Source organism: Xenopus laevis, chromosome 2L, assembly GCF_017654675.1.
Source record: "Xenopus laevis strain J_2021 chromosome 2L, Xenopus_laevis_v10.1, whole genome shotgun sequence".
NCBI lineage: Eukaryota > Metazoa > Chordata > Amphibia > Anura > Pipidae > Xenopus > Xenopus laevis.
This window is the reverse complement of record NC_054373.1, coordinates 91,427,034-91,454,836: the sequence shown is the minus strand read 5'-3', so window position 1 is coordinate 91,454,836 and position 27,803 is coordinate 91,427,034. Positions and strand designations below refer to the sequence as shown.

At 38.0% G+C, this 27,803-nt stretch overlaps 1 protein-coding gene across 3 annotated transcripts in view; it reads right to left on the bottom strand.

The window, feature by feature from the left end:
- Positions 1-4,688: 4,688 nt before the first annotated feature.
- LOC108707508 (potassium voltage-gated channel subfamily KQT member 4) overlaps positions 4,689-27,803 on the bottom strand; it is an 88,175-nt gene continuing 65,060 nt past the window's right edge. Inside the window, exons 4-14 of one of the 3 annotated variants that reach the window (XM_041582172.1) lie at positions 25,516-25,691; positions 24,824-24,949; positions 21,818-21,928; positions 21,565-21,660; positions 18,110-18,198; positions 14,547-14,591; positions 11,658-11,875; positions 10,987-11,086; positions 10,676-10,807; positions 9,296-9,440; positions 4,689-6,790 (exon numbers count right to left, since the gene is read on the bottom strand). In XM_041582172.1, the coding sequence (XP_041438106.1) occupies positions 6,572-6,790; positions 9,296-9,440; positions 10,676-10,807; positions 10,987-11,086; positions 11,658-11,875; positions 14,547-14,591; positions 18,110-18,198; positions 21,565-21,660; positions 21,818-21,928; positions 24,824-24,949; positions 25,516-25,691 (1,457 nt within the window). In that variant the 3' untranslated portion in view covers positions 4,689-6,571. Of the gene's footprint in view, positions 6,791-9,295; positions 9,441-10,675; positions 10,808-10,986; positions 11,087-11,657; positions 11,876-14,546; positions 14,592-15,425; positions 15,567-18,109; positions 18,199-21,564; positions 21,661-21,817; positions 21,929-24,823; positions 24,950-25,515; positions 25,692-27,803 lie in introns of all 3 variants that reach the window. The other 2 variants (XM_041582171.1, XM_018245504.2) reach the window with 2 other exon arrangements.

The window sequence follows — 27,803 nt, the reverse complement described above, 5'->3', positions numbered from 1 at the left end:
AATTGTCAGATGGTCCCTAACAGCTGAGCAGGGAAACAATTATACTTATGAACAGCAGGGGGAGCCCTCGCCTTACTTACCAGCCGTGCAGAACTCAAGCAGCTTTCTTTTTTTCCTTGTAGAGAAGTCGCGACTGTGTAGAGGTTTCTATTGGATTTTATTTTTGCCTTTTACATCCCCTTTACTGTTTCCAAATCCAGCTGCAGGGACAAAGATCATGGATCCAGATTTAAACAGATAAACTGGGATTCTATTTGGAGGATTACTTTGCTGTAGGCACTGGTTCTGCAGAAACGACCAAATATTTTAATAAACTCAGAAAATAAACTTGACAGGTTTAGAGACACTTTGCATTGACTTCTATAGAAAGTCGCCAGCTTTTTAGTTTTTATCATTTGAATTTTTACATGTTCCTTCTTTCTTAAACGGCTAAATCTATTTGTGTTTTGAAAAAAAATCATACTTTAGTATATTTGCAGTTTTATTTTTTGCCCCTCATTTTTTTTCTTGAGTTGCAGAAAAACATGGGGATTGGTTGCCTCATGCTCTCATTGTCCATTATGGGGGACATATTTCTCAGTTCCCTGTAGAGCAACACATCTATGTTGCAAATGGTACACCAGTGTGTAATTTGATGGAGGAATGGTTACTTTGTGAGTTTCCCAGTCAGTGTAGTGTGCTTTCTAGGCAAATACATGTGCTGCTGCAAGGACAGCACAAACAACTTCTCAAGGCCTAGACTTGCTAAGCAAAGGTGTGGTACAGCTTTTGGTAATGTGTCTGGGAAACCAAAAACAATGGTGGATCTTTGCTTTTATTTTTTAACTTAAAGTAGGCTGCTCATATATACTTGCTGATTAGCACAAAATATTTTGCCTGTATTAGAGGTAGCACTGGGTGGGGGTGCATGGCCAATTCACACTGCATCCAGTTCATGTGTCTGGGGGATAGAAAGTGTAAGGGAGTCCCCTGTCCCCCAGAAACTGTAGGTATAATGCAAGGTGCTCAGTTTTTCTCTCTGTGTTACTGACTGTTTCAGTAAGTAAGCAGAAATTAATTTTTGAGACCACTTGTTCCATCTTGTGGCCAGCTCTCAGAACTACACCAACCAAAACTAAGGGTAATTAAAGGAAAAGGAATAAAATATGCCCTTAAAGGGCATGTAAAGGCAAGATAATAAAAAACCCATTTTTACTTTCTTTAATGAAAAAGAAAACTCCAATATACTTGAATTAAAAAATTTGTACAGTTTTTATAAGAAACCTTACTGTATGCAGTGAAATTCTCCCTTCATTTACTGCTGTGGATAGGAATTGTCAGACGGTCCCTAACTGCTGAGCAGGGAAACAATCATACTTATGAACAGCAGGGGGAGCCCCCACCTTACTTACCAGCCATGCAGAACTTAAACAACTTTGTTTATGACGATCCCTAAGCAGCACAGACCACACTGAGCATGTGCACAGTCTTAGTCTTGCAAAGATGTTTAACAAAGCTACAAGATGGTGACCCCCTGTAGCCAACTTTGAAAGCATAAATTATTTGTTTGATTAGACTTGTGGTGCAGTAAGTTCATGTTTATATTTAGTATAGAAAATACAGCATTTCTAGCCTTATTCTATTTTAGACTTTACATGCCCATTTAAACACAAATGTGCCCTTTTTAAATGGCCATATATTTTCATACAGGCTTATGATTGCTAAGCAGTAAAGCTTATTTTCAAAGATTTATATTTTCAATAGCAACTTCACAAACTGGACCTGTAGACTATGCATTTTCAATTCATGTAACGAATGTTTCTTGAGCACCAGCTAGATCTCCTCACATAATGGCCTGCTCCAAAACCTGACCTGCTAACTCCAGCCCAAACCAAAAGCTAATATCATCTATATCCTAACATTTAAATTATAACTAAAAGTTAGGTACTCCTTGAGAGACCTCCTTTACCATCTGAAACCACACTACTGCGTTTCCTTCCCCCCAATACTGACCCGTTCCACGTGTTGTGGAAAAAGTAGAAGAGCTACAGGGTTGGCAGGATCCATCCCACACCACAAATGATTGAGCTCTCCTGCAAATTTTCAGATTCAATGATCTTGCCATTTATCTCTTTAGATTGACGATTTATTTTTAAGACACATAGAGGCAAATTTACTTACCTTCGAAGTTGCGCCTGCATTGGCTTTGCCACAATTCGCCAGGGCACTGCTAATTCACTAAAATTCGACGTTGCGCTCAGGGAGGTGAAAGGTAGAGAAGTTGCGCTAGCGTTAATTCGTCAAGCAAAGCGAAGTTACACTAGCAATGCCTAATTTGCATACGGCGCCAAGTTAAAGTACAATGGATGTATATATAACAGCAAATACATTACACTACACAAGCCTGGGAAAGCTTCATAGAATAAAATAGAGTTGTTATTTTGCCCTACACATGAGCCCACTGTATAGTTTAGGTGCCATATGTTAGGAAATGTAGGGGGGAAGGGGGGTAAATAAATTAAGATCTTTTTCAGCTTATCACCCTTAAAAAGTAAGACGCCAGCGTTTTATGGGAAAAATTTCAACTTTTTTTGAAGCAATCCCTATCTACTCTATTGCACTTCGCCTGGTCTGAGGTGGCGAAGGCAAGTCTGGCGCAAGAGGTAACGTTCAGTAAAATCCGCAAGTTAGTGAATTAGCGTCATTACGTCCCTTCGCCATAGCGTTACTTCACCTGGCGTAAGGGTGCGAAATAGCGCTAGATTAGGTCCACTTAGCTAGCGAATTTACGCCAGCGCCCGTTAGTAAATCGGTGAAGTAACGAAATGACGTCACGTTGGTGAATTTGCGCTAGCATTAGCCACTTCGCCCTTTAGTATATTTTCCCTACAGCATCTTCTAGGACACAAAACCAAACTTCTTGTATTCCTTCTTAAACATGGCCCCCCTCCCTCCATTTAACATTACCTATCAACAACTCACCTCTACATACAGTATCCCAAGGAAGGTGTCAATGTTAGACAACTCTCACCTTTTCAGTCCATATCATCATCATCATTTATTTAAATAGTACCGATCAGATACGCAGTACTTTACCTAAGTTATAACAAATATAACATATTTGATTTTGCGTCTGTGAATACTGCTGTCCAGGTCATTTCGAAGGCATCCAGAATTGTGTTTTCATTGTTTCAAAGAGTACTAGGAGATAATGTAAATTGTGCCTTTTGAGTGGAATTCAGGGGTAGACAAGCATATCTGGAATTTGTCATTTTACAAAAGTGTGTTTTCCTGAGGTCACCAGGTGGTTTACCATGAATTTTGGATTTTGTACTGCAGTGAGTTTTTGATTTTTACAAGTCAGACATTGCTGAAAAAACTTTACATAGCATATATATATATATATCGTATATACATGCACTTAGTGGATATGAGGCCATTCAAGTAATCCTACATTTTGTATATATAAAATAAGTTTCTCATATATTTCTCTATCTTCTTTAATATATTTTCCCATCTTCCCATAACTCTTTATCTACATATACCTTCTACTGCAATTTTAAAGATGATATAAGTCACCAAAGAATATGGGTCCATATAAAAGGTGACTTCTAATATCCTCCTATTTTTCAACATAGGGTACTTTATTTATAATACAAGCATTTCAGTGACTCACGAAAGAATTGACATCACTAAGCATGGATGAGAACGGATGACTATGCACCATTTATATTAATATAATTTACAGAATAGTCGTGGCTCTTGTCTATTATAACGGTAAGGTTACCTGGTGGTTCTGTGTGTCAGCGAAGGGGACGACTGTCAATGCCATTGTGGGCACGACTGCAGTCTGTTCCTTTGCCCAAACGCGCACATGAAGGTTCATTTCTTCTATATGTTCGTTTGTAGGTGACGTCATTGTGCAGTGCACGTAGTGACGTCACATTGGCACGAAAGTTCGACTATTTAAACCCAGGTCAGCAAGGTGTTAGTACCCCTTGTTGGTCTATATTTCATAGTATCTGGGTGCGCTTCTGTTCTGATTCCTGTTGTCTGCCTTTGCCTGTGTACCGACTTTGCTTGAACTCTGTTCCAAATCCGCTACAATTGGCCCCTTTGCTTGCGTAGAACTTTTGTCCTGTTCCTCTCACATGAGGAGGCATCTGAGTAGCTGAGGGCTCCTTCTGAAGCCAAAGGCGGCTGCTATAGGCAGAAGGGTGAACCTTGACTGGGAACTTGAATTTAGTTCTGAGTTTGGGGTGCCATTTGTGACAATAACTTATATTTGCTGAAGCTCAATATGTTCATTTCTCAATCATAATTTATCTCATAATTTAAATTAATAAATCTCATAAAATCTAGCGAAAACCTGAATCTTGCGTTTTTGTTTTTTTTAAGTTTTTTTTGCTTTTTTTGTGAATCCAGAATTCATCAGATTATCGGGCTAAAACCAGCACACACCATAATATCTTCCAACTGGGATAGGGACATCTCCCTCAACAGGTCTGAGATGGCAGATTTTCGGATTTGGGCTTTTTGCAGCATCGGGGTATAATAAACCTCGAAAAAAAAATTTCACCAAAAATACGAGTTTTTGTCCCAAAAAGCCCGAACAGAGAAATTTGAGGTTTAGTAAATGACCCCCTAAATATATAAAGCTATAAGTGAGTGACTTTTCTCAGTCCAGCACAAAAGAATACACAGACATCCAGTTTTCTAAGTAAAACTTTAATGAAACCATTAGGTCAATAAATTAATCAAGTGAGGTACAGAACTGTTCTATTGCAAACATTTCTATTCTCAAGTCAAGTTTCAGTAGCATTCGACTAACCTCATCTAACTACAATTGTTCCTCCCCCCCAGAATAGTGCTTCCAATATCTCTGTCGTCAAAGAAGGAGCAGGTAAACATCTGTGTGTGAGTGTGCATGGGGGGGGGAGTCCCTACACCGGATGCAGATCCTAGCTTCATGCTAAAGCATGCATAGCATTCATTTGGGGCGTGCAGGGTACTGCCAAGATACCAGCACCTAGGGGGTGCTAACCAAGCAGACCCTTTACAGCAAGTGAGAGCCAAGTTAAGGCAGGGGAATGTAAGAGCAAGCAGTTGCGTAACTAAAGATCTGTGCACTCTTTGTAGTAATACTTTAACAAGATTTTACCAAATATCTAAAAAAATAAAAGACCTGTTTGCCTTTATTACCTATATTTATAAGGCCATGTCCTTATATAAATACCTATATTACCTGTAATATAGATATTACTGTAAAAAGCATTGTCAATCTTGTTGTAGAGGTAAGAGCATTTCTAAACTCCCTAGACTGAAAGTATCAGACAGATTGTTTAGAAATTAAGACTGCTTAAGACTTTGTATGTTTCCGACTGTCAGTAAAGCAAAGAAGTCCACTAACTGGATGCATAATATAACAGCCTGAACTGCTGCTGGGTCTCTCCTCCTACAGGATGACCAAATGAAACATTTTTACATGTAAAACACTTAATCTGTATATTAGTCTTTTGAATGATCTGACAAGGGCTTTGTCACTTTTTGGGGTCTATGGGTACTCTGAATGGTGGCTGCCGCAGGGTGGAACACAGTATCCTGTAGCAGAGGGAGGGTGCAACTTGACCAACTTGTCTCCATCTGAAATTAATACGCTAATACTAATCCTCTACAGCAGTAACACTTAAAACATAACAAATTGGTGTCAGAAGCACCGGAAAATGGCTGTTTAGAAAAGCCCCCGTAAAGGGAAAATAATAATGTTGCAACTTAAATGAGATTGTTGACTTACTTTAACCGTATACATCTTAGAATCTGTAGAACCTTAAGAACAAAGATCCAGGCTGTTGGTGTAGCATTGTGCTTAATTTAGAGGAAGGCATTCTCTTAAAGGCATGTTTATTCTGAGGGTCAGATGTGATGATATGAGTGAATAGATAGCAAGCACAGCTAAAGGTAGAAATGCATAGTGTTGGTGGGCTTGATGCAAAAGTCCCTGCCTAGCATGCTTGGAAAGTGGCATCTATTAAGAGAACTAAAACTCCTGCTGTCCATGCCAGGAGATGAAGGCTGTATGGGAGCAGCATTTATATATTTAAGTCTTTGAGGCACTTTCTAGAGACTAGGCATGACATCCGTCAAGGTAGCAAGACATGGAAGCAACAAAATTTTTATGTTGCATTCTATTATTTGTTCTTCACAGCTGCAGGGAAGAAATACGTTTTTGGATTTCAGAACCTGACAGAAAACATCTCATAGACGTCATGGTGAAAAAAGGGCTGATGGAGTCAAGCCTTCCAACTTTACATGAGAGTAAATATGGCTTCTCTAAACAGTTCTTCTAATCTCTCCGTGGCTCAAAAGACCCAAGTTCTGTTTCCAGTGGACGTGCTTTCTCAGCTGAGTAAGTTCTTTAGTCTTTCCAAATTTGATGGGAGCAGCAGAAGCAAGTCAGGCAAAGGAATTGCTAAGTCTCTGCAGAGGAAGTCTCTTCCTGTTGCTCCGCAGGTAAAGGCACACCCACCTTCTTATTTTCTGTTCAGAAGGAGCTGGTAATGTGGTCAGAACCTGCCCTCTTGCTCCCTCTCTCTCACTCCATGTTGGTGCTGACAGAACGAGATATATTAAGCGTCTGTGCTGACACTGAAATGTCCACTGGATCCACAGGGCTCTGGTAATCAGATGTCGTTTCTTGGTCGATCAGTGGAATTTGCATAGAGGTCAATGTGAAAGAGCTGACTGGACCTTTCCGAAGACACTGGGAGTAGAAACCTAGCAGTATATCAAGTTTATCTTCAATGCTCTGGACCTATGGGAAGACGCTAACAATTAATTTAGGAAAACTGGCACAGTGTTTTTTATAAATAGAACCATCGCTAAAGGCAGCACATGGTCACATCTCACATGCAGGGCAGAATTGAACCAAATATGAGCCCTTAAAATCATGTGACTCTGGATATCTGAATGGTATAGTACCTATAAGATAAAAATGGCTGCTATGTCAGATGTATACGTGTATATCTTTTGCAGGGCTGCTCACTTAAACAATGACAATTATATCAATACGATCCAGTGAAAGGTGTTCCACTCTGTTGGAAGAAATGGATAAATTAAAATCCTATTCGGCAGCATACTCACTAAATTCTAAGTATTGCTTGTCCTTCCTCCAAGACAGCATAAGCTTTGTTAGCACTGAGTAGCAAAGAGCCTCTATAACTATGTTAAAGCTGTAGGCCCTCCATTTCCGTGGGGGGGGGTCAAGCAGGTATTGAGTTGGGCAAGTCACTTGATCTTGGAGGATAGAACAGCAGTACTTGGGGCATTACAGTGACATTTCAGGCCTCATTCTGCCATTTATTAAGCTCCCAGTGGAAGGTGGCCACTGAGGGAACGTGCACTACTACCAAGAAAGGAGCAAAGTGGTTGTGCCGACTGTTTCTTCACCTCCAAGTCACTTGATCTACCAGTGCCTCATGGGCCAGTTTTAGATAATTTGTAACTCAGTTATTCTGCATACAGTGTTTATAAAAAAAACACTAAAAACTAGTAGCTCTAAATAAAAACACATTTACCAAAATCTGATATGGAGTGTCCATTCACAAGATGCTTATGGCTCCCAAGGCCTTTAAAGGATGGATGATGAGTTTTCAGAAATTAAAGGGGAATGATCACGAAAATTAAAATTTAATATAAGCTTCATCATACCGAAATAAGAAACTTTCTAAATACAATTAATTAAATATTCTGAATCATTTCTGAAAAAATCAAGTTTATCTTGACTATTCCTCTCTCAGCATCTGTTTCTCTTCATTCTGTCCTCATGCAGGAGTAGGGTGTCAGATAATCATTGACAGTTAGATCCAATATATTTTATAGGGGGGCCTAGAAGATGTATTAGAGCTCACTCTATTCACCAGACATCAGGGGGCAAATTTACTAAAGGGCAAAGTGACTAACGATGGGGAAAATTCGCCAGTGTGTCATCATTTTGGAACTTCACTGGCGTAGGTTCGACAGACTTGCCTTCGCCACCTCAGACCAGGCGAAGTGCAATAGATTAGATAGAAGTTCCTCGAAAAATTTTTCTGACTCCCAAAAAACGCTAGCGTCTTTTCTTTTTTTTCAGGGTGATAGGCTGCAAAAGAGCGTAATTTTTTTGGGGAGTAACCGGGTTCCCCCCTACATTTCCTAACATATGGCACATAAACTATACACTGGGCTCATGCGTAGGGCATTATAACAACTTTATTTTATTAAGGTTTCCCGGACTTTTGTAGTGTAATGTATTTGCTGCAAAATATACGTCTGAACACTAGCGCAACTTGGCGCAGTAACGCTAGTGCAACTTTGCAACATGTCTCTCTACATGCAAAATTTGTACAAAAGGCAGTTATTTTTTTAGATTTTGTTTGTACTGGAATCAGTTATTTGAGTGAGCTCTGATACATCTGCTAGGAATGTAAGTACTCCCTATAATATATATTGGATCTAACTGTCAATCTGACACCCAACTGCTGCAAGACGACAGAATGATGAGAAAACAGATGCTGAGAGATGGATGGTGAAGACAAACTTGATTATTTCAGAAATGATTCAGAATATTTAATTGATTGTATTTAGAGAGATTCTTATTTCATTATGATGAAGCTTAAATAAAATTTTAATTTTCCCAATAGTTTCCCTTAAGATCATTTAAATTTTTTTTAAATATTTGTTAGCAATTTTCTTTTTTGTGTTTATTTTATTGATATAATACGATTTTTAAAAAGGATTAATTTATAAGTTGTGGTTGTGCATATGTGGTTGCACTTCCATATATTTGCACCCAGTCACATTCAATCCTTCCTGTTTCATATTGACACAGGGGAATGCTGGAGCTATGGCCAACTTCAAACCAGGAGGAGCCTCAGGGTTTCGACAGAGCCCAAAGTAATTTACTGCAGCACAGTTTCATGAAAAGAATAGGACATACACATCACTCGCACACTGAATGACAGAAATTACTGCTAGCAGACATTTTTAGCATTGTGGCTCCCGATTCACGTTGTTCATATAAAACTGTGCTAATGTCAACACATCAGCTGCAATAGTGTGAGGTGCATTTTGCCCTGGTGGTGACCCCCAGTCATGCTGGAATTCTGGGAAAAACCTTGCATTGTACAAAAAAAGACATTTGGGCAACAATAACGTACTAATGAGACGTTTATGAGAAATGCCTTATTTACAGTATTTTGATCACTGAGTGTTCTATAATTCTGTTGGTTAAAGGTTTCTTAACACTAAGGGGGAGCTCTGTAAACTCACAATTTCTTACCTGTCTCTCAACCTTCACTACCCTTCCCATCATGCTCAGCTCATCAGCAGCTTCAACTTCAGGTCCTGTGGTGCAAACCTTATCTCCTTTATCTCTAGGTTTTTTCTCTACAGGCATAGGTCCTCGGCCAATCATTTGATCCACCCTGCAAAGAAAAATATTGTCTGTGATGTATACATTAGAACAAGTCAAAAATGAAAAAAATAGTAATGTTCATTAAAGGAGAACTAAAGGTTAAAAGACTGCCAGTGCCAATATATTGAGGAACCCCAAATGGGGCGTGTTTTCCAAAATATTCACACTGGCACAGGGTATTTCTTCTAGGGTGCTGCCATGTTTGATTCACTTCCCAAGTATCCCCAGTGCCACCCTGAGCAGGCACAGGGCAGTGCTTTTAGCAAGATTACTATACTGCACATTCTAATTCTTTTTATAGTCACATTTTTAATAAATAAGCAAACATTTCAGTTTGGTGAAATGTTTATTTAAATTAAAAAACCTCAAATTTAAATTTTGACAAATAGACCTTACTGTGTTTAACCTTAAAGGGGCATGTAAAGTCTAAAATAGAATAAGGCTAGAAATGCTGTATTTTTTATACTAAATATAAACATGAACTTACTGCACCACAAGCCTAATCAAACAAATAATTTATGCTTTCAAAGTTGGCCAAAGTTAGTGGGGGCTCCCCCTGCTGTTCATAAGTATAATTCTTTCCCTGCTCAGCAGTTAGGGACCATCTGACAATTCCTATCCACAGCAGTAAATGAAGGGAGAATTATTCCTTTATTGTTTTCCTTATTGTACTCAAGGTGACCTGTTTAGGAGTAGTACTGCCACAAATTGTTGTGGAGTCTCACCAATAATAACTTTGCCCTGGGCCCACTTGTTCCTTAAAGCACTGATAATGCAGTGGGCTTTAAAGTAGATGGTCAGCCATAAAAAATGTGTTCACCCTCTCCACTGCTCCAGTTACACATCCTGTATGTTTGTACCAACTGCATCAGAGAGACAGACAAGGACAGATGTTGTAACTGTAAAGGGCTACTACATTCACACATCCCAAAGCCTGCAGATGCTACTAGCAGGATTTCTTGGCAAAACGCACAAATGCTACAGAAATCATATGTGCATCAGACTTCACCGGTGCATGTCTTGGCTAACTACAATGGCTTAACAGGCCACATCTGCTGCAGACCACTCAGTGTTTACTTTAAGATAGCAATATGGCAAACAATATGATCTGTATCATTTGTGTAATTTCAGGTCTGCAAAAAAAAGTGTACTGTTTACACTTTACTCTCTGTTTAAAGGAAATAATTGGAAGGAAAATGTTGTAGGTGGGATCTTCCTTCTAGGTAGTAATATGTACACACTGACCTGCCCTGCAGGCTTTTAATGCGCCCAAGCATATCCAAATGTCCAGCTGAATACTGCTCAATTACGTCTTTCACATCATATGGCCGTAGAGTCTCCTTGAACTTTCTTTTTGCCACAAGGAATTTAAGGATTCTGTCAGCAGTAAGAAATAGCATTAATAAATAATTTTTGGAAATTTAAATTTGCAGTTTATTTTTAAAATAAATTGTAAAATAATCTGTGTTTTGTGAATATGTGGGCCTGCTTCTCCGTGTTAAAGCAGTTATATTTAATCCAGTAATGATGATAGTTCAACATTATTACCAACTCACCTGAAAGCCCGAATAAGAGTTTTTATAGTTGGCATTAAATCCTCCATAGTCATATCATTTGGAAGTCTCTTTTCATCATTAATATCATCTCCAGGACCCTCTGAAGGGAGAAAACAAACAACTAAATTATAGTCCTTCTACAGGGATAAAACAAACTACTAAGCTTAAATCGTATTCTGTAATTACCTAGGACTTTCAAAAAGAAAAACTGCCCAGCCCTAACTGATGTGGTTCAATACCAAATGTTAAAATTACATCTGAAAGCATTTGTTCTAGATGATCAAAATGGTTTTATTTTTGGTTAAGTTTCATCACAATTAGATAGATTTCATTTGAGGGAAATCTTATGAAGCAACAGCCTGTGCCATATTGCTCTCCTCCTCCGGAACAGCAATTTAGAATGCAAAAACATAACAACCCCATTATTTTTTCCTGTTCTAACAAACCCTGCTAAAACAATATGGTCAAAAAATGTAAAGTCAGTTGCATGTAGCTTTATATAAAGCTACATGCTTTCTCAATCGATACATGTTTCTGTAAGTGCACGTTTAGTGATGTAATTATTGTATATTTATATATTTTTTCCAGGATTTGCTTTGAGGAGCTTTGTTAGTTACTGACTAATGTTTTAGTAGACTGTGATCACTATGCCTAACTGGCTCTGTACTCACCATCAGCCTGTGGCTTTGATTTAAGCCTTAGTGAGGCACGGAATCTTGTGCGGTCATTAAAGCTCCAGCTTTTCTGCACTTTTGTAGGACTTGGCGTCTCTGCTGCAGGCTCTGTACCAGGTGAAGCCCGCTCTGGTGGTGCCAGATACTGCTTGCTTCTTGTGATCTGTTTTGGTGCACCAGTCCCTCGCAGCCGGTCTTTCAAGCCAATTTTACTACTATGGAGTGGCAAGGACAGCAATAATTCAAATCCCAAGTAAGAAAAGGAAGTGGAATAAGAGGTACGACAGGGAAGCAGTAAGACAAGGGGATTATGGTAAAGGTATAAGGGACAAGGCAAAAGGAAACTATGAGTTGGTGACCAGGCAAAGTTACTACTGTGAGGGAAAAAGAAGAAAGTACTTAGCCTAAAAGGAGAGATGTATAATGCCTACCTTTGTAACTTCCTCTGAGTTAAATTTCACCACTCTATCATAATGCCACAAAGTGTTTTAAATCAAAAAGTCCTTGTATTAACTACATTATATACAGTACATTAGTAGTATTCGCATGTATTCTTGCCTGTGTTAGGCAGTGCTGTATTTATGATGGGTGGGAGGCACGTAGGGGGCCTTCATTAGAAAAATAACATTGTTTCTCCTTATCTAGTATACGGAAATATTTAGGTGATAGGAGCCCTTGAATGCTGTTGGCACTATATGTGTGGTATAAAAAGTCTTTTTTTAAGTCATTAGTGTAAAACAACTCTTATCAGAATTTAGAATTATATGTAGAGACTAACATAATATCTTTATCACTGAGTAAAATGAATAATCTTCACAAATGACCACTAAGCAAAGAACACCTGGCATTCCCTGGGGGTGTCTTGTTTATTATAACAGAAAATGTTATTTTTTTAAAGGCGATTTGACGATGCACCCTGAACAGCATTGGGAGCCAAATTAGTTCCTGCATTGGTTAAGAATCATTGGACTTTGCTCCACAAGTGCTGCAGTCAAAAGCAGAGCTCTGTTTGGACATTTCTTTGTATATATAATCTAAATATAAAGTAAATTTGCCTTTAATAGTCCAGTAATAACTGTAAATTCTTAATTTCAAGACTATGCAAAGAAATCCTGAAACTCTCATTAGTTCATTGTAACAATAAGCAATTAAATATCTGCTATAAATTAATAAAAATACTGATAAAATACTGATTTCTATAGAAAAAGAAGGCAGTTCGTTCGTAGAAAACCCCTCTGCTACTTAGCTGAAATTCATGCACACGAAGACGAGAAATGACTGTATACTCCTTTTCAAAACATGCACTCATACAGTATAACCCACAGATTCTGAATTTTAAAAAGAAAAGCCTTCTAGTCTGAGGAGATTCTCTGCAGGTGGTCTCCAAACATGATGGGAGCACATGCTTTTTTTAAGTTACTACACGCACATTACCCATCCGCCACAGGAACCAACATCTGTACCGTTATGGTCAAAGGTGAACTAATATTCAGAGCATTTTGTTTATGCTCCTTATTCTATGCAGTTACATTTTACTGTAGAGGATTGCAGTATTGGTTGGAGATATCATGCATATACAACTTGAACTGCATCCTTAAACACTTCAATTGCCCAGTAACAGTAAGGGGTTAAACCCTTCATCCTGTGATCCAGTGCCAGTGAAGTGGTTAGAAAATGTAAATTTCTCTCTTGACTCTCCCCATTCCAGCAATGCATTGGGGACAGATGATATATAAATTGGTAATAAATACTGGGCATTTAACATAGCCACTTCAATCAACTTGACATAAACGTGCAATTACTGGATAAAAAGCAGAAACACAGCTACATGGAAATATGAAAATGTTTCAGTCATATCTGCATACCTTATTTACTTAATTGTCTGCAAGAACAAGTAGACAACATGTTATTTGTTGTTGGCTGTTTCTGAGGAGGGGGAGGGGGTCAATCCTTTGTTTACAACCAAATACAGCATAAATACCCTTCACTGGTAAATCTATATAAAAGGGTTATTTATCAGCTGCATTCTTTGTGGCAATGTACAATTCAGACATTAGGACAAAAATAGCAAAATATCTCTTTCCTTTGTGCAGCATCCAGCCCTGGATTTGTGGAGAGGCCACCAAGGCCCGGGCCTAGGACGGCAGGATTTTAGGGGGGCGGCATGCTGCCCAACAACACCCATATTGGTTCAGAAACACTGGGGATTCACAGGATATATAATAGTCTTTTAAATTTCCTGTGTGCCAATCCCCATTGCTCTGGTCCTGAACAACAGCGGGTATAGGGGCGCCTGCTATGTAAATCCGGCCCTGTCAACATTGGATGAAACTACCCATGGTAGCGATTAAGTACAGTAGAGTACGAAAATCGATTTTAAAAATATGGTTCCAATATATATTTGCTGCAACACTGCCTATAGTACCTTTTACATTACCTAAACAACCAAGTAACGTATATTAAAGTGTTATCTTAGCAAAAATTGCCAATACGATCAATGGGCAACAGTGCAGTTACTATAGAGTAGAGTAAACAAGTGCTGGAAATTTAGCCCTAATTCCTCCTTGTACATTACCTTCATCACAGATTAGCAATGCAATCAAAGCTGCCAATCAATGATTCACCATGATTTTGGGGTGTGTCAGAGGGTTTTGTGTAATATTTATTTTCTCTGGTAAATGGGGAATAAAAATTGGATGCAAGCATGCCATTTCTTTTTTTTTTAACACAGAGACCCTCTTCAACCTTGTCAGTTTGGGTAAGGACAACTTCCTCATGCCACTAATCAAGCATGTACTGCATGGAAGAGCAGGCTAGTCTCCCATCTGCTCGTATTTAATAAAGGGCAAAACACATGCAGAATGTCCCATTCCAACAAGTGAATACCTTGGTTTCCAACCAGTGTACAGCCGAAAGATACTCCGCTTATTACTGTAAAGAGGTCATGGGTTAGCTGAGGGTAGAGGTCAAAGGTTACTCTTAAATATAGGACAGCCTTATAGAGCAACACAGAATTACTGGCACCATAGTTTGTTGCTATTTTTGCTAGTCCAGTTTTTATATGACACTTTCAGGCATCAAACATATTTGCCTGGCAAATCCAACTTTAATATATGGTAGAAAGTAGTGAATACATCAGTTTAACCAACCAACACAGCATAGCCAATGGTCTCATGGATTTTACAAATTAGGAAAATATATTAGCAAAAAAAAAATTCCAATCCTTATTCCAGTCCTCAAAACGGTTTAAAACATTTGGTATTATACAGATACGTGTAGCAGTGTTTTAGGCACAGTAAGTAAGTGATAGGCACATAAGTGAGTGAGAGGCAATCTGAGTGAGAAAGTAGGGATTATACAGTAGGTGAAAAAAGGGCTGACAAAAGAGAAGGTACAAAGCCCAAAAGGAGGATGCTTGCTCACAAAAGGACAAAACAAACAATGGACATCAAAGAACCAGAGGGGCCTGCAAGATTATTTATGAAATACAAACAATTAGTAGCCTGCTATAACTTTATATAGTACATTAGGGTAAGCATTAAGTATTTTAAAACAAAGCACACATTTTTATACAAGGGTGACTGTTGCTGCTGAAAATAAACCGACTGCACTCTGTACACATGCACCTGTCTCATGCGTCCCAAATGCAGATGGTTCAGGCACCACAAAGCAATAATATATCTTTGTGTTCTTTTGCAGGCCCCTCTGCCTCTTTAGACAGTCAAAAGTACAGAGGAATTGGAGATGTGGTTGGGGGACCCCTACCTTTCCCCAGTACAGAAAGGGGGTGTTGCAGGTGTCAGGGCGGAGGGGACTCGCTGATAACTAGGAGACCCCTGACAGTGCCTAACCCCTCCATTGCGGCTGCGGGTTCGATGCCAGGTATCAAACAAAAGGAGCAGCTCTCTGAATGGAGTCAAATATACAATGAATGGTTAAACCTTTGATGCTCCTGAACAGGAGTTTGGGAAGAGATTAGACCATGAGAATGTGCTGCTGGCTTGTTTAGGGTAAAAAGAAGCATAAAAATTGAGCTATAAAAATAACATTATATTTGTGAGAATCCATGTGTGCAGCATAGAAGGGAATGTGAGGGGTCAGAAAACAAACTATACAATTTACTTATTTACAAAATTGCAACAAATTAGATTATCCTGTGTGTTACACACACTTCCTCAATTCGTTACTAGCTGACCAGTTCAGATAGTGATTGCAACAATGTATCTAAAACTTAACCTTTACTCAGTGTTACAATAAAACAAATTGCCCATTCACATACAGACGCGCTGCTTTACATACGCCGAACAGTGCAGGACAATGGAATCCACCATTTTTTTGTGGTTTTAAGTATGTAAAGCAGCGTGTCTGTATGTGAATTGTGAGCTGTATGTGAGCAATTTGTTTTATTGTAACACTGAATAAAGGCTACATTTTAGATACATTGTTGCAATCACTATCTGAACTGGTCAGCTAGTAACGAGTTGAGGAAGTGTTTGTAGCACACAGGATATTCTAATTTGTTGCAAGTTTGTAAATAAGAATTTGTATTATATTTATATTGTATGTGTCTGACCTGCGGATGGTTGATTAGCTTAATAAATCATTGGGCTCTTTTAGATATATAAAATATACAATTTCTTTAAAAGTATAACGGTTGTGATTCTGTGTGAATTTATTGTATATTTTCAACAATACAAGTTAATATCCTAGAAAACCTCACGTGTGATACACTGATTGCATAAACATAAAGGTTTGAAATATTACATACAAGTTATTATCCTAGAAAACCTCATGTGTGATACACTGATTGCATAAACATAAAGGTTTGAAATCTTTATGGCTATGGTATTTGAGCCTGATTATTTCTGTATGTATTATTTGTACAGTGCTGCGGTAAATGTTGGGACTTTTTTAAATATAATAATAGGTACAGAAGTAATTTGTTGTTCAATATATGTAATTACTGTGCAATGGTTTTATATTTAACCCAAATGCTGTTTGCACAGTCCTGTTGTTGTCTAACTATATTGTGCAGAATGTTCCAAGTATAGTTTACAATTACCCCTGTTTTATATTTCTTATACAGTGATTTCTGCACAGCCTTGTCCTGGCTGAATAGTTTACATATTGTCTACGAGCTGCATATACAATGTGTGCTAACAGTACCTCCAATGGCTGTTTTCCTATCCATAAACAGCCCCAAATAAAAAAACATTTGGTTTTCATAATATAATGCAATTCATCCTGTGTCCATTCAACTCAAAACTGATCACCTTTCTCCAGCTCTGTCTTCCTTTATATGTGAAGTATGGGTCTGGTACAGCTATCATCCAAAATGTTTGAGACCTGGGATTTTCTAGATAAGGGTTTTTTAGTCTAAAGCTGGCCACAGACTCAAAGATCCGCTCGTTTGGCGACATTGCCAAATGAGCGAATCTTTCCTCAATATGCCACTAACGGCATGGCTATATCGGAGGTAATTCGAACGTTCAGCCGTATGGCCGAGCGATCGAATTACGATATGCCAAGGAAGCCCCCATGCATGGGCAGAAAAGCTGTCAAATTGGTCCAAACGACCAATATCGGCAGCTTTATCTGCCCGTGTATGGCCACCATTATACAGATCTCCATGCCTTGTCTACTAAATTTGTGTGTAGCAATTACTAGCATTAGGTATGTGATCCCTTATCCAGAAACTTGCTATCCTGAAAGCTCAGAATTGCTGGTAGGCCATCTCCCATAAAGTACATTTTCAGCAAATAATTAATTTTTTAAATTTTTTTTTCCTTTTTCTTTGTAATAATAAAACAGTACCTTGTACTTTATCCTAACTAAGCTGCATAAATCCATATTGGTGGCAAAACAATCCTGTAGGGCTTATTTAATGTTTACATGATTTTTATCATACTTTTTTAGCAGCTATAAATGCACAGAAAGAGCAATTATTTAAACTTGAAGAATGATGTGACAAAGTGAGCCAAATGGTTAAGTTTCCTTTAAATAAGGTTTCTATTATGAGTACAGGTAGGGGATCACATATGGGAATCCTGTTATACAGAAAGCTCCACATCACGGGAAGACCATTTCCCATCGATTTAATCATTTTTTTTTTTTTAAAGACTCCTTTATCTCTGTACTAATGAAACAGTACCATGTACTTGTTGGTAATTAAGCAGCATGCAGCCATATTGAAGGCAACATAATCTTATAGGGTTTATTAACTGTTTAAATTATTTTTAGCAGACTTAAGTTATGGTGATTGTTGTGTTTTGGGTAGCCATTATCTGGAAACCCCCAGATCCCAAGCATTCCAGATAAAAGTGCCACTGCCTATACTAAATAATTTTCAGTTATCACAATAAGATATGCCCTTGTATTTGAACATCAATTTATAAATAGGTTGTACTTTTGCGCTTCTCTGTTGTTGTAGAGACCTGACCTAGACTCACCTGAAGGAAGGTAGGATGCTGTCATAGTAATACCATGTAGCTGTGAGGTAGGAATGGCTAGCATCAGTGGAGTACAAACGCCAGGCAGCCTTAAAGGAGGGTGACAAAGGGAATATAAAACCTCTATAAAGATGCATGAAATTGTGTATGAAAGTTTATAGTTATACATGTACTGATAATCATAAACATTTATTTATTAAGGATGAATTCTTACAAAGAAGTTTCAGGTCTTTTTTATTTTCATATTTTGGGGCAACTGTCCCTATTTCATTCATTTTTCAAAGTCTTAAGATAGCCCCTATGGGGGCCCTAAAGGTTCTGGTAGAAGTAAGGGATGGGCAGCCTAAAGTCATGTTATGGTGAGATTTGGAGCCAAAGCCTATTTGTTGTCCTAAACTTTCATAAAATTCCAGCCTGAAGGTCAGTAAAGTTGAGATTTGCAGTGAATATGTATTTTTTCTCCTAGATATTCTTGGAACTATTTCTACAGCTCACAAAGCAATAATTTTTCCATATATCTGTATCCATGATATAAACTAAGGGGGTCTATGACCAAATGTTACACCTTAAATGCATGGGGGGTGGTGGTCTTGAACAGAGTCTGAAAAACACTGTTGAATTTTTATTTTGACACAGACCAGGCAGATGCGAGTGCCAAACAACGGACACTGGCTCAACGGACACTGGCACTGGCTTTGCAGACCAAATACGCAAAATTTAGGGAGTGAGGTAAGTGTAACTACATACTTTCCTTTTAAACGATAAATTAATCTAGAGCTTTAAGGAAGCATTCTCTAAGACCTTGTTTCATTAGACACAGTATAATAATAAAGGGGCATTGTACTCTGTAATGTGTGTGGAAGCCTATCATGATTATTAAGAATGTGGCAACCATTGTATAATATGCCGGCAAAGAGAAAATGCCTGGTGTGCCATGAGTCTTAAGGTGACCATACACGGAGAGATCCGCTCGTTTGGGAAGCCCGTCAGGGGGCCCCATACACGGGCCAATAAGCTGCCGACTCAGTCTGTCGGCAGCTTTTATCGGCCCGTGTATGGCCACCTTTAGTGCTTGATTAATAATGACACTAGTGCACTGTTCTTGAATAACAGGATATGAAGCACACCATCCTCAGGCTTTGCCTTTAAAACATTTTATTCCAGCGAAAAATTCATACACAAGCTTTCGGGGAAAACCCCCTTCCTTAGGTGCATTAGGTGCAAATGTACCCGAGGAAGGGGTTTTCCCCGAAAGCTTGTGAGTGAATTTTCCGCTAGAATAAAATGCAAAGCAAAATAAAGGCAAAGCCTGAGGAAGGTGTGCTTCATATACTGTTATTCAAGATAAGGAATTTGGCTGACTTGGAGGCAGCTTGGGAGAGGATGCACCCAGAAAGAAGTAAGTGGTGTGCTGAAGAAAAATTGTATTTGGACTAGTGTACTGTTGCCAGAAAATTACTTTTACTTCTATAGTACTGCATTAGAGGAAGGGAGCTGAATACACTAATACATTTAGTGTATTTATTTGACTGCAGTTGTTCACTACTGATGGTGAGCATCAGTGCTTAACTTCCCTGAATGGGTCAGCACAGAGGAAAATATCTTTATTTGTACCAAACTGTTCTGTGTACAATGTTATTGAAACCTGCTGTCCCCTAGATGCCCTTAGACTTTAATATGATTTATAACACAGGTGGCAGGGTGGTATTTGGCTGCATTCTGATAAATGTTCTTTAAAATTTCCACTAAAGGTGAAGATTCGAATCTGCTTTCTCTCATTGTCAAAATATAAAACCTCCCTCTCCCTCTTCCCATCTGGGGTTTGACTGTTTCCAGTAGTTGCAAAGCTCTCTAAAGGTATAACCCCCCTCCACGAGAATTTAACATTTATAAACCAGCTGCTGCCATGAGTTTAGGAGGAGGCGTGAAAACCTGAGTCTTTTTATTTTGCTATAAAAATAAATAACTTCCTTAGCAACTCACTGTACTATCCCAAATGTTACTGCGGAAATCCACAGCCTCCATCATTAGCATAAGAAACATGCAGATAATAATAATATGTTTATTACACAATTTCCAATAAATATTTATTTAACCAAAAGTACTAAAGGTATAGTTACAGGTATGTATTCAGGATGCTCGATATACAGGTATAGGATCCAATATCCTGAAACCCTTTATCCAGAAAACTTCGAATTACACAAAGGCAATCTCACATACACTATATTTGAATCAAATATTTAAATTTTTTAAAAATGATTTCCTTTTATTGAAGGCAAAACAATTCTATTGTGTTTAAATAATGTTTTAATGATTTTTTAGCAGACTTAAGGTATTGTGATCCAAATTATGGAAAAAACCCCAGGTCCCGAGCATTCTGGATGACAGGTCCCATACCCATAAAAATTCCTTGTGTACCCTGGGTTCTCAGACTATAGTAACCTGGGACTGTATACTTTACACAGTTAAAAGGTAACACATTTTATACACTGAGGTTCCTAACAAATTGGCACTGGCCAGTGAATATGACCTATGTCCTTTAAGGTTTTAAACAAGGCCAACAAGTATACAAGTAAATGCAATATGTATTAAAAAAAATAAAAAAAATAGTCATCCCTAATATATATTTACTTAAATTTTGTTTAAATATCAAAAATATATTTAACTTTTGGTTAATTAAATATATATATAGGAAATTCTGTAACTAACATATTATTGTCTGCATGTTTCTAGTGCTAATAGGTGAAGTCGTCCATGGGCCTATGGATATTACCATTTTTTTTAAACTTATTCAATAAATATAGCTTTTACTTCTATTCTTGTGTATGTCTAGATAAATATCGATTTACAGCTCTCCAAGCTGAGGGTCTGTGGCTGGTGCACCTGGACCATTGATTCCAGTTGGTGAGTTACTGTATCTACCTTGGTAGCACCTATTTCTTTCTTTCCTGTTCTGTATACATTTGGCACCCATATTCCTCTCACTGGCCATCTCAAGCGGTAGGTTTGGAGGATGCCCATACTGGATAGATTACCCAAACGTGAAAGTATGCAGAACAGTTTGCTGAGACCAAATTCTTAGAACTCCCTCAGGAAATATGTGACAAAAACTTGGCATTCTGTCTAATATTTGCCTTTTGCAACATTTCTCAGGAAAAAGTGAAGAAAAAATGTGGAGAATTACTGGATAGTACTTTAGCTGAGAGTATAGTGTGTGGATATGGAAAAATGCTTACATATATCATACTCATAGATAAGCTCCATTGATTATGGGATTTGCATCATGTTTGTGCAATATTTCCCAAGGAAATAGCAAAAGGCCAGTGGCACTAGAAGGAACATTAAACAGTCATTATATGAAGCCTACAAAGTACTAATTTAAAAAAAATATGTTCTTCATTCATTTAGTTTGTGTTTTTTGTGCCTTTTATGCAACCCAGAATATATAACCCCACCTGAATAAGATTAGCTGCTGGTGTCCGTCGCTTTTCAAAATGCTTCTGTCGATGTTGTTCTTGAACTTTAAGGGCAAACCCAGAACCCAAAATTCCCTAAATGAGAGCAGACCATATTATATGAAAGCAAATTTACTCTTTGTTTTCTCAAAGTGCCTTAAAAAGCATTCTCTATACAAATGTCTATCTTTAATGGATTATTTACCACAGAAAAAAAAGTGATTATGTCTTAAGACATTTCCAGAAGACTCACCGCAGGCAGGGCAAAGAAAGAGATACCCAGAAGTGCAAAGCCAGCTGCCAGTAACCGCCCAAGCCATGTATGAGGGGTCTTATCACCATATCCAATAGTTGTCAATGTAATCTAAGATAGATTAATAGAGAAATTTGACACAATTTAAACAAGTAAAAATACAGTTGTGTAGGTTCTTTCAAACAACAATAATTTCAGGGCAAATTACTTACTTTCTACTTTCCACACATTACAAACACAACTTTCTTCTGAAATTCACACATCTTTCTCATATCCTAGCATAATGCATCAAATCACTTTTGTCTTCCAGTATCTAGGATATTAATATCTTCTTTGCACAGTAAATTAATGATACATTCATTTGAATAACTCCATGCATGCAGAACAATCATACCTTCACAATCTGCTAACAGCAACTCATTCAATACCACTTTCCCCTATAAACTATGCAAAGGACAAAGTGCCTCTCCTATATAACACACACAGCACAAACGATGATCTTACTCATTCATAATTAACACATACTGCAGATTACTTTCCATCTTCAAAGTAAGCACAGAAAGGTGTGTCTAAGCAACATGAGCTTTATTTAACCTTCTACAAAGCAAAGCAGGTCACAACCTCTGTCCTAAAATTTACATAAAAAATAGCTTGTCTAATCCTGACGTCCTTGTTATATTTACTGTTCCTTCAGCAAAAGATATATATAGGTAGTGATCTACTTACTACTGTAAAATGTAAGAATATTAGAAGTCACCAAGGACTGTTATTACTATAAATACAAAAAGGAATAGGTCTCGTGCCTTTATATGGGTCATGGAATGCCAAAGTAACTGTTAAATGTCCTTCTCCCGACCATCCATGTCAAATGGTACTAATGAGTTTATTGCCCCACCATTTATGGCGGTCCAGACAAATGAACTATACTGTCAAAAAGATATGAGCCTTTTGTATGTATTTTTCAGTTTCAGACCACAGAGAAATTGGCTGCATCTGTTTTGATGGGAGCTTTCACTAAAGCAGTTTTCTTGTACATTCCTTTTTTAGGTTGATATGAACTACAGGGAATCACTAGAAAACCGTTGACACCATCTAAGCAAAGAATCGGTCTTTCTTCAGGGTTTAAACAGAGAAGGTTTTGCATTTAGAAGAAAAAATCAGGTACTTTATCATTAAATAAGAGTGGCCACTTAGATGTCACACAGAGATTTTGATGCTAATATGTATGTGATCATTATAAATTATATGGCCTCCACAAACTCCAGAATATAAATAATGAATTAAAATGTCTGGGTTAGTGATTCCTTCCTTTTAAATTAAACACTCCGCGCTATTTAGATTTTTGTTCAGCAGCTCACCAGTTTGGAATTTCAGCAGCATACACTCAGTCTGGCAACTTGCTCTGCAGCACAACACAGCGCCTCCATGACACAAGTTTGCAAGGTAGCATTACAGGGTAGGGTCCACACATTTGTGCAACATTACCAGCTGAATGTTGATTCCTGCCTCCACACTTAATTCGAGCATTTTTTGCTCCTGTTCCCTTGCATCTTCTCTTTAATGTATTTATTCATATTCAATTCCTTTTATTATGTTTATGTTTATGTTTTCAAATTGCTGGGTATTTACCATTTCCCTGATGACATGGATGACCATTAATAAAAAAAAGTATAAACGGTCTTTCCATTATTTTATATTTCTTTTACATTTTTGCCTTGTAACTAAGACCAGTATTTGGATTCAACAGTTTTTATTAAAGCCGTGGTTCACCTGTTAATTAACTTTTAGTATGATGTAGAGAGGGATATTCTGAGACAATTTGCAATTGGTTTTCATTTTTTATTATTTGTGGTTTTGAGTTATTTATCTTTTTATTCAGCAGCTCTCCAATTTGCAATTCCAGCCATCTAGTTGCTAGGGTCCAAATTACCCTACTACACAAGCTAGTAGTATTGATACTTCTTGGTGTACTCTGGCAATTTTACACAGCATGAGGTATCCTCTATAAATCAGATTTGCTCAGCTGTGACACTAAGCCCAGTGCCTCCACCCACATCTCCCCATCCAGCTCCAAGATATTTTAATCCACTTTTTTTTAAAAAAAACTTTTGTCTCCTTGTTTGTGCTCATGAGCATGGTGTACATATTGATTAATATCATTGATAGATCTGGTCTATCAAGGGTATTCTCAGTTAGTAAAAATGCCATTTGCACTGGGCTATTTTTGGAAGGACTCCACCACTGTTACCATGGGTGTTGTAATCTTACAGTATGGGACAGATAGGGGAAGATTTTGCCATACAGAGAGATCCTAGCTTTAAGATTAGATAGTATAGAGGCGGTGTTATTTATTCGAATATTTTAAGATTTTTATGAGGTATTTAAATAAATATACGACAAGTTGTTTGGTTGGTAGGATGATGATCATGATTTGCCGTGGTTTGAAGGTAATTTCTGTAGTTTGCTTAATATAGCAGATATTATCAGTATAGGGTGAGACTAAAAATAAATTTAGTTTGGATCCCCTCCCCAGGCAGCAATTCCTTAATTCAATGATCTGTTCTCATACAGGTTGCTAAGAGCTGTATTGCCAGAGTTAAGAAGAGGGGTGAGAGAGGGCTCCTTGCCTGGTGCCTCTGCTGAGTTGGATAGTAGATAATGAGAGCCCCTCAATTTGATCTCTGTCTTGTGGGGATTTCTACAGTGCCTGAAGCCAAGTTCTAAAGGGGGTTACAGCCCATAGATGTCCAGTATTTCCCATAAATAAGACCATAGTACTGTCAAACTGCCATCAGTAATACTACTTTTCAGGTAAAATGTGGTTTGAGAAAGTGTAATTGAATGTTATATTACATGTAGTTGAAAACTGTTGACCTTCTAATGTAAAATGTAAAGTTTGACAATGCTTCTGTTGAAAATGTTATGGGTACAGATATGAAGAGAACCGCACTATGTACAAAAACATGTAGTACTTTTACTGTTATTAGACTGTTCATGAAAACATACCGTGCCCCACCAAAGAGAGTCTGCATATGTGGAAAACTCTTTATTAGCATCTTTTTCTGCCAAGTATACCAGGAATGAAGCAAAAATAAGCACCAGGAATCCAATGTACCAAGCAGTGATCAGCTCCTGTGGAATAAGGAAAAAGTGGTTACAAAATACTTAAATAGCACCATGCAAAATTAAGAGTTGTCATCTCCAGTCCCCACAAACACTTACTGCAAACGTATAATTGCTTTAACCTATATAATCTCTAATTTAGTGGAAATATATCAATCAATATCAATTTCTGAAAATCCTCTATGTACCTAACGGTATATGCCTTTGACATTGGAGTTGGGTAGGCCTGTTTTGCTGGATGTTTGAATGGTGATGGCATTTCTTACTGTGCCAAAATGAGCTCTTTTTATAAAAAGTATATAACTGATTTCTAGCTGCAACCAATATTCTGACTGATGGAAGAGCACTGGACTACAATGTTTGCAGATAATCTTAAATACTGTCCTGGAATAAACTAAGTGTAACTGGAACAGACAATCACTTGTGCCCATTTTAAAGTGGGTGCCTGACCTGAGAGTGCATGAAAGCAAATAACTGGTTTTAACTAGATTAGTTATAAACATTTAAATCTAAAGTAATGTAATGCACAGCACCTATAAACATTTTAAAGACTGCACTTTACATAAGTCACTTACCTTGCTGTGAGCATACACAACAGAACCCAGAAGTTTCCATGTGCCTCCTCGCCTATCCATACGCACCATGCGCAGGATCTGAAGAAACCTCATACTACGCAGAGCAGATGTGGCAAAAATGTTACCCTGAGTCCCAGCTGCAATAACAGCCAGTGAGGCCACCAAAACAATACAATCTGGAGTGAAAACAAAATGTAAGGAAGATGTTAAGACATGTTATGTAAGAGATGTTAGCTGAATTTTCTGGTCATCAAAAAAATATACTATAACTAATCAATAATGTACATACTAGATGCTATTCTTAACATATATGGACCCAAAATGATACAAATTCCAGTGAATATCTGACCATGATTAAATATAGGATGCTAAATCTGGCAAAGATCTGTAGCATGACAAGATCTGGTCTTTTTGCACTTTACAACTTGGCCTGCTTCTTGCATCCAGAGGTACAAATGTTTGTCCTATCAGAAAGGAGTACAAAGAGATGTGCCTCACTCTGTATGCAGCAAAGTATCAAAGTCAGTTTAGATTCATCACTTTACATGATCTTCTTTATTTCCCCTCTGTTCATAAAATGTAGCTACACCACAAATGTTCACCTTTGAGTTAACTTTTAGGGGCACATTTACTTAGCTCGAGTGAAGGATTAGAATAAAAAATACTTTGAATTTCAAAGTATTTTTTTGGCTACTTCGACCATCATATTGCCTACTTCGACCTTCGAATACGACTACGACTTCGAATCGAACGATTCGAACTAAAAATCTTTCGACTATTCGACCATTCGATAGTACTGAAGTACTGTCTCTTTAAAAAAAACTTAGACCACCTTCTTCGCCACCTAATACCTACCGAGCATCAATGTTAGCCTATGGGGAGGTCCCCATAGGCTTTCTAGCCAATACTGAACTGTAACAGTTCAGTATACAAATAAAAACTGGGTAAATAGATAGGTTGAGCAAAATAAAAAATGATTCTAATATAGTTAGTTAGCCAAAAATGGAATCTATAAAGGCTGGAGTGACTAGATATTTAACAGAACAGAACAGCACTTCCTGCTTTTCAGCTCTCTAACTCTGAGTTAGTCAGCGACTTGAAGGGGGCCACATGGGACATAACTGTTCAGTGAGTTTGTAATTGATCCTTAACATGCAGCTCAGATTCAAAAAGCAACAGATATGACCCCTCCTGAAGTCACTGATTGGTTATTGCCTGGTAACCAAGAGCAAACCAAGAGCAAAGCAGGAAGTAGTGTTTTGGCTATTATGTTGGACATCCAGTCACTCCAGTCTGTAACCAATCAGTGGAAACCAAGAGCAAAGCAGGAAGTAGTGTTTTGGCTATTATGTTGGACATCCATTCACTCCAATCTTTATACATTACATTTTTTGGCTAACTAACTATATTAGAAACATTTTTAATTTTGCACAGCCTGTCTATTTAACCAGTTTTTATACTGAACAATTCTTATACAGGTGAACCACCCTTTTAAATTAGTGCCCCATATAAGTCAAAGTTACATAAGTCTGACTTATTTGGGGCACTCATTTCGTCACTTTATATTTAAATTTTTTTTCTTCTGATACACAATTTTTAGTGTCACCCACATTGCACATAAATACTGTATACTGCACTATAATCCACTTTTGTGCAATTCCTTATAGCTTGTCTACAAATATATTCACTCTGTATACAGCAATGCCTGCTTCAATTAGTGCTGCATACAGTTGTGGTGGAGGTTGACAACTCATGGGAAACCTTTGGAACACCCCTACCTTGCACTCCATTTAAGGCATTCAAACAAGGAAGTGGACAAGAACACAAACTACTGGTAAGCCTTGTACATTTTCAAACAAATATAGTTACCAGCTTGCACACCCTATCTCTCCAAGACGTATATTGCCCGGTGCCCGGCCGAGAAGGCTTCGGAAACCCCCAGACTTCAGAGTAAATAAATTCCATTGGCACACAGGTCTTAGTTGCAAGCAGGGACAACCCTTGCTATGTTTTATTTGCGTGATGCAACGTTTTGGGGTTATCCCCGGATAACCCCGAAACGTTGCATCACGCAAATAAAACATAGCAAGGGTTGTCCTTGCTTGTAACTAAGACCCGTGTGCCGGTTGTACATTTTCAATCCAGTGCAAGGTGCACAGTGAAGCTTCCACTTTGCAATGCTAAGGCACGTGTTCCCAGTATAAATCATGTGGGCCCAAGTACCCAAGCACTTGCTCCCACAGCACAGTTAAATAATGTTTACAGTACATTGGAGTCAGGGATGAAGA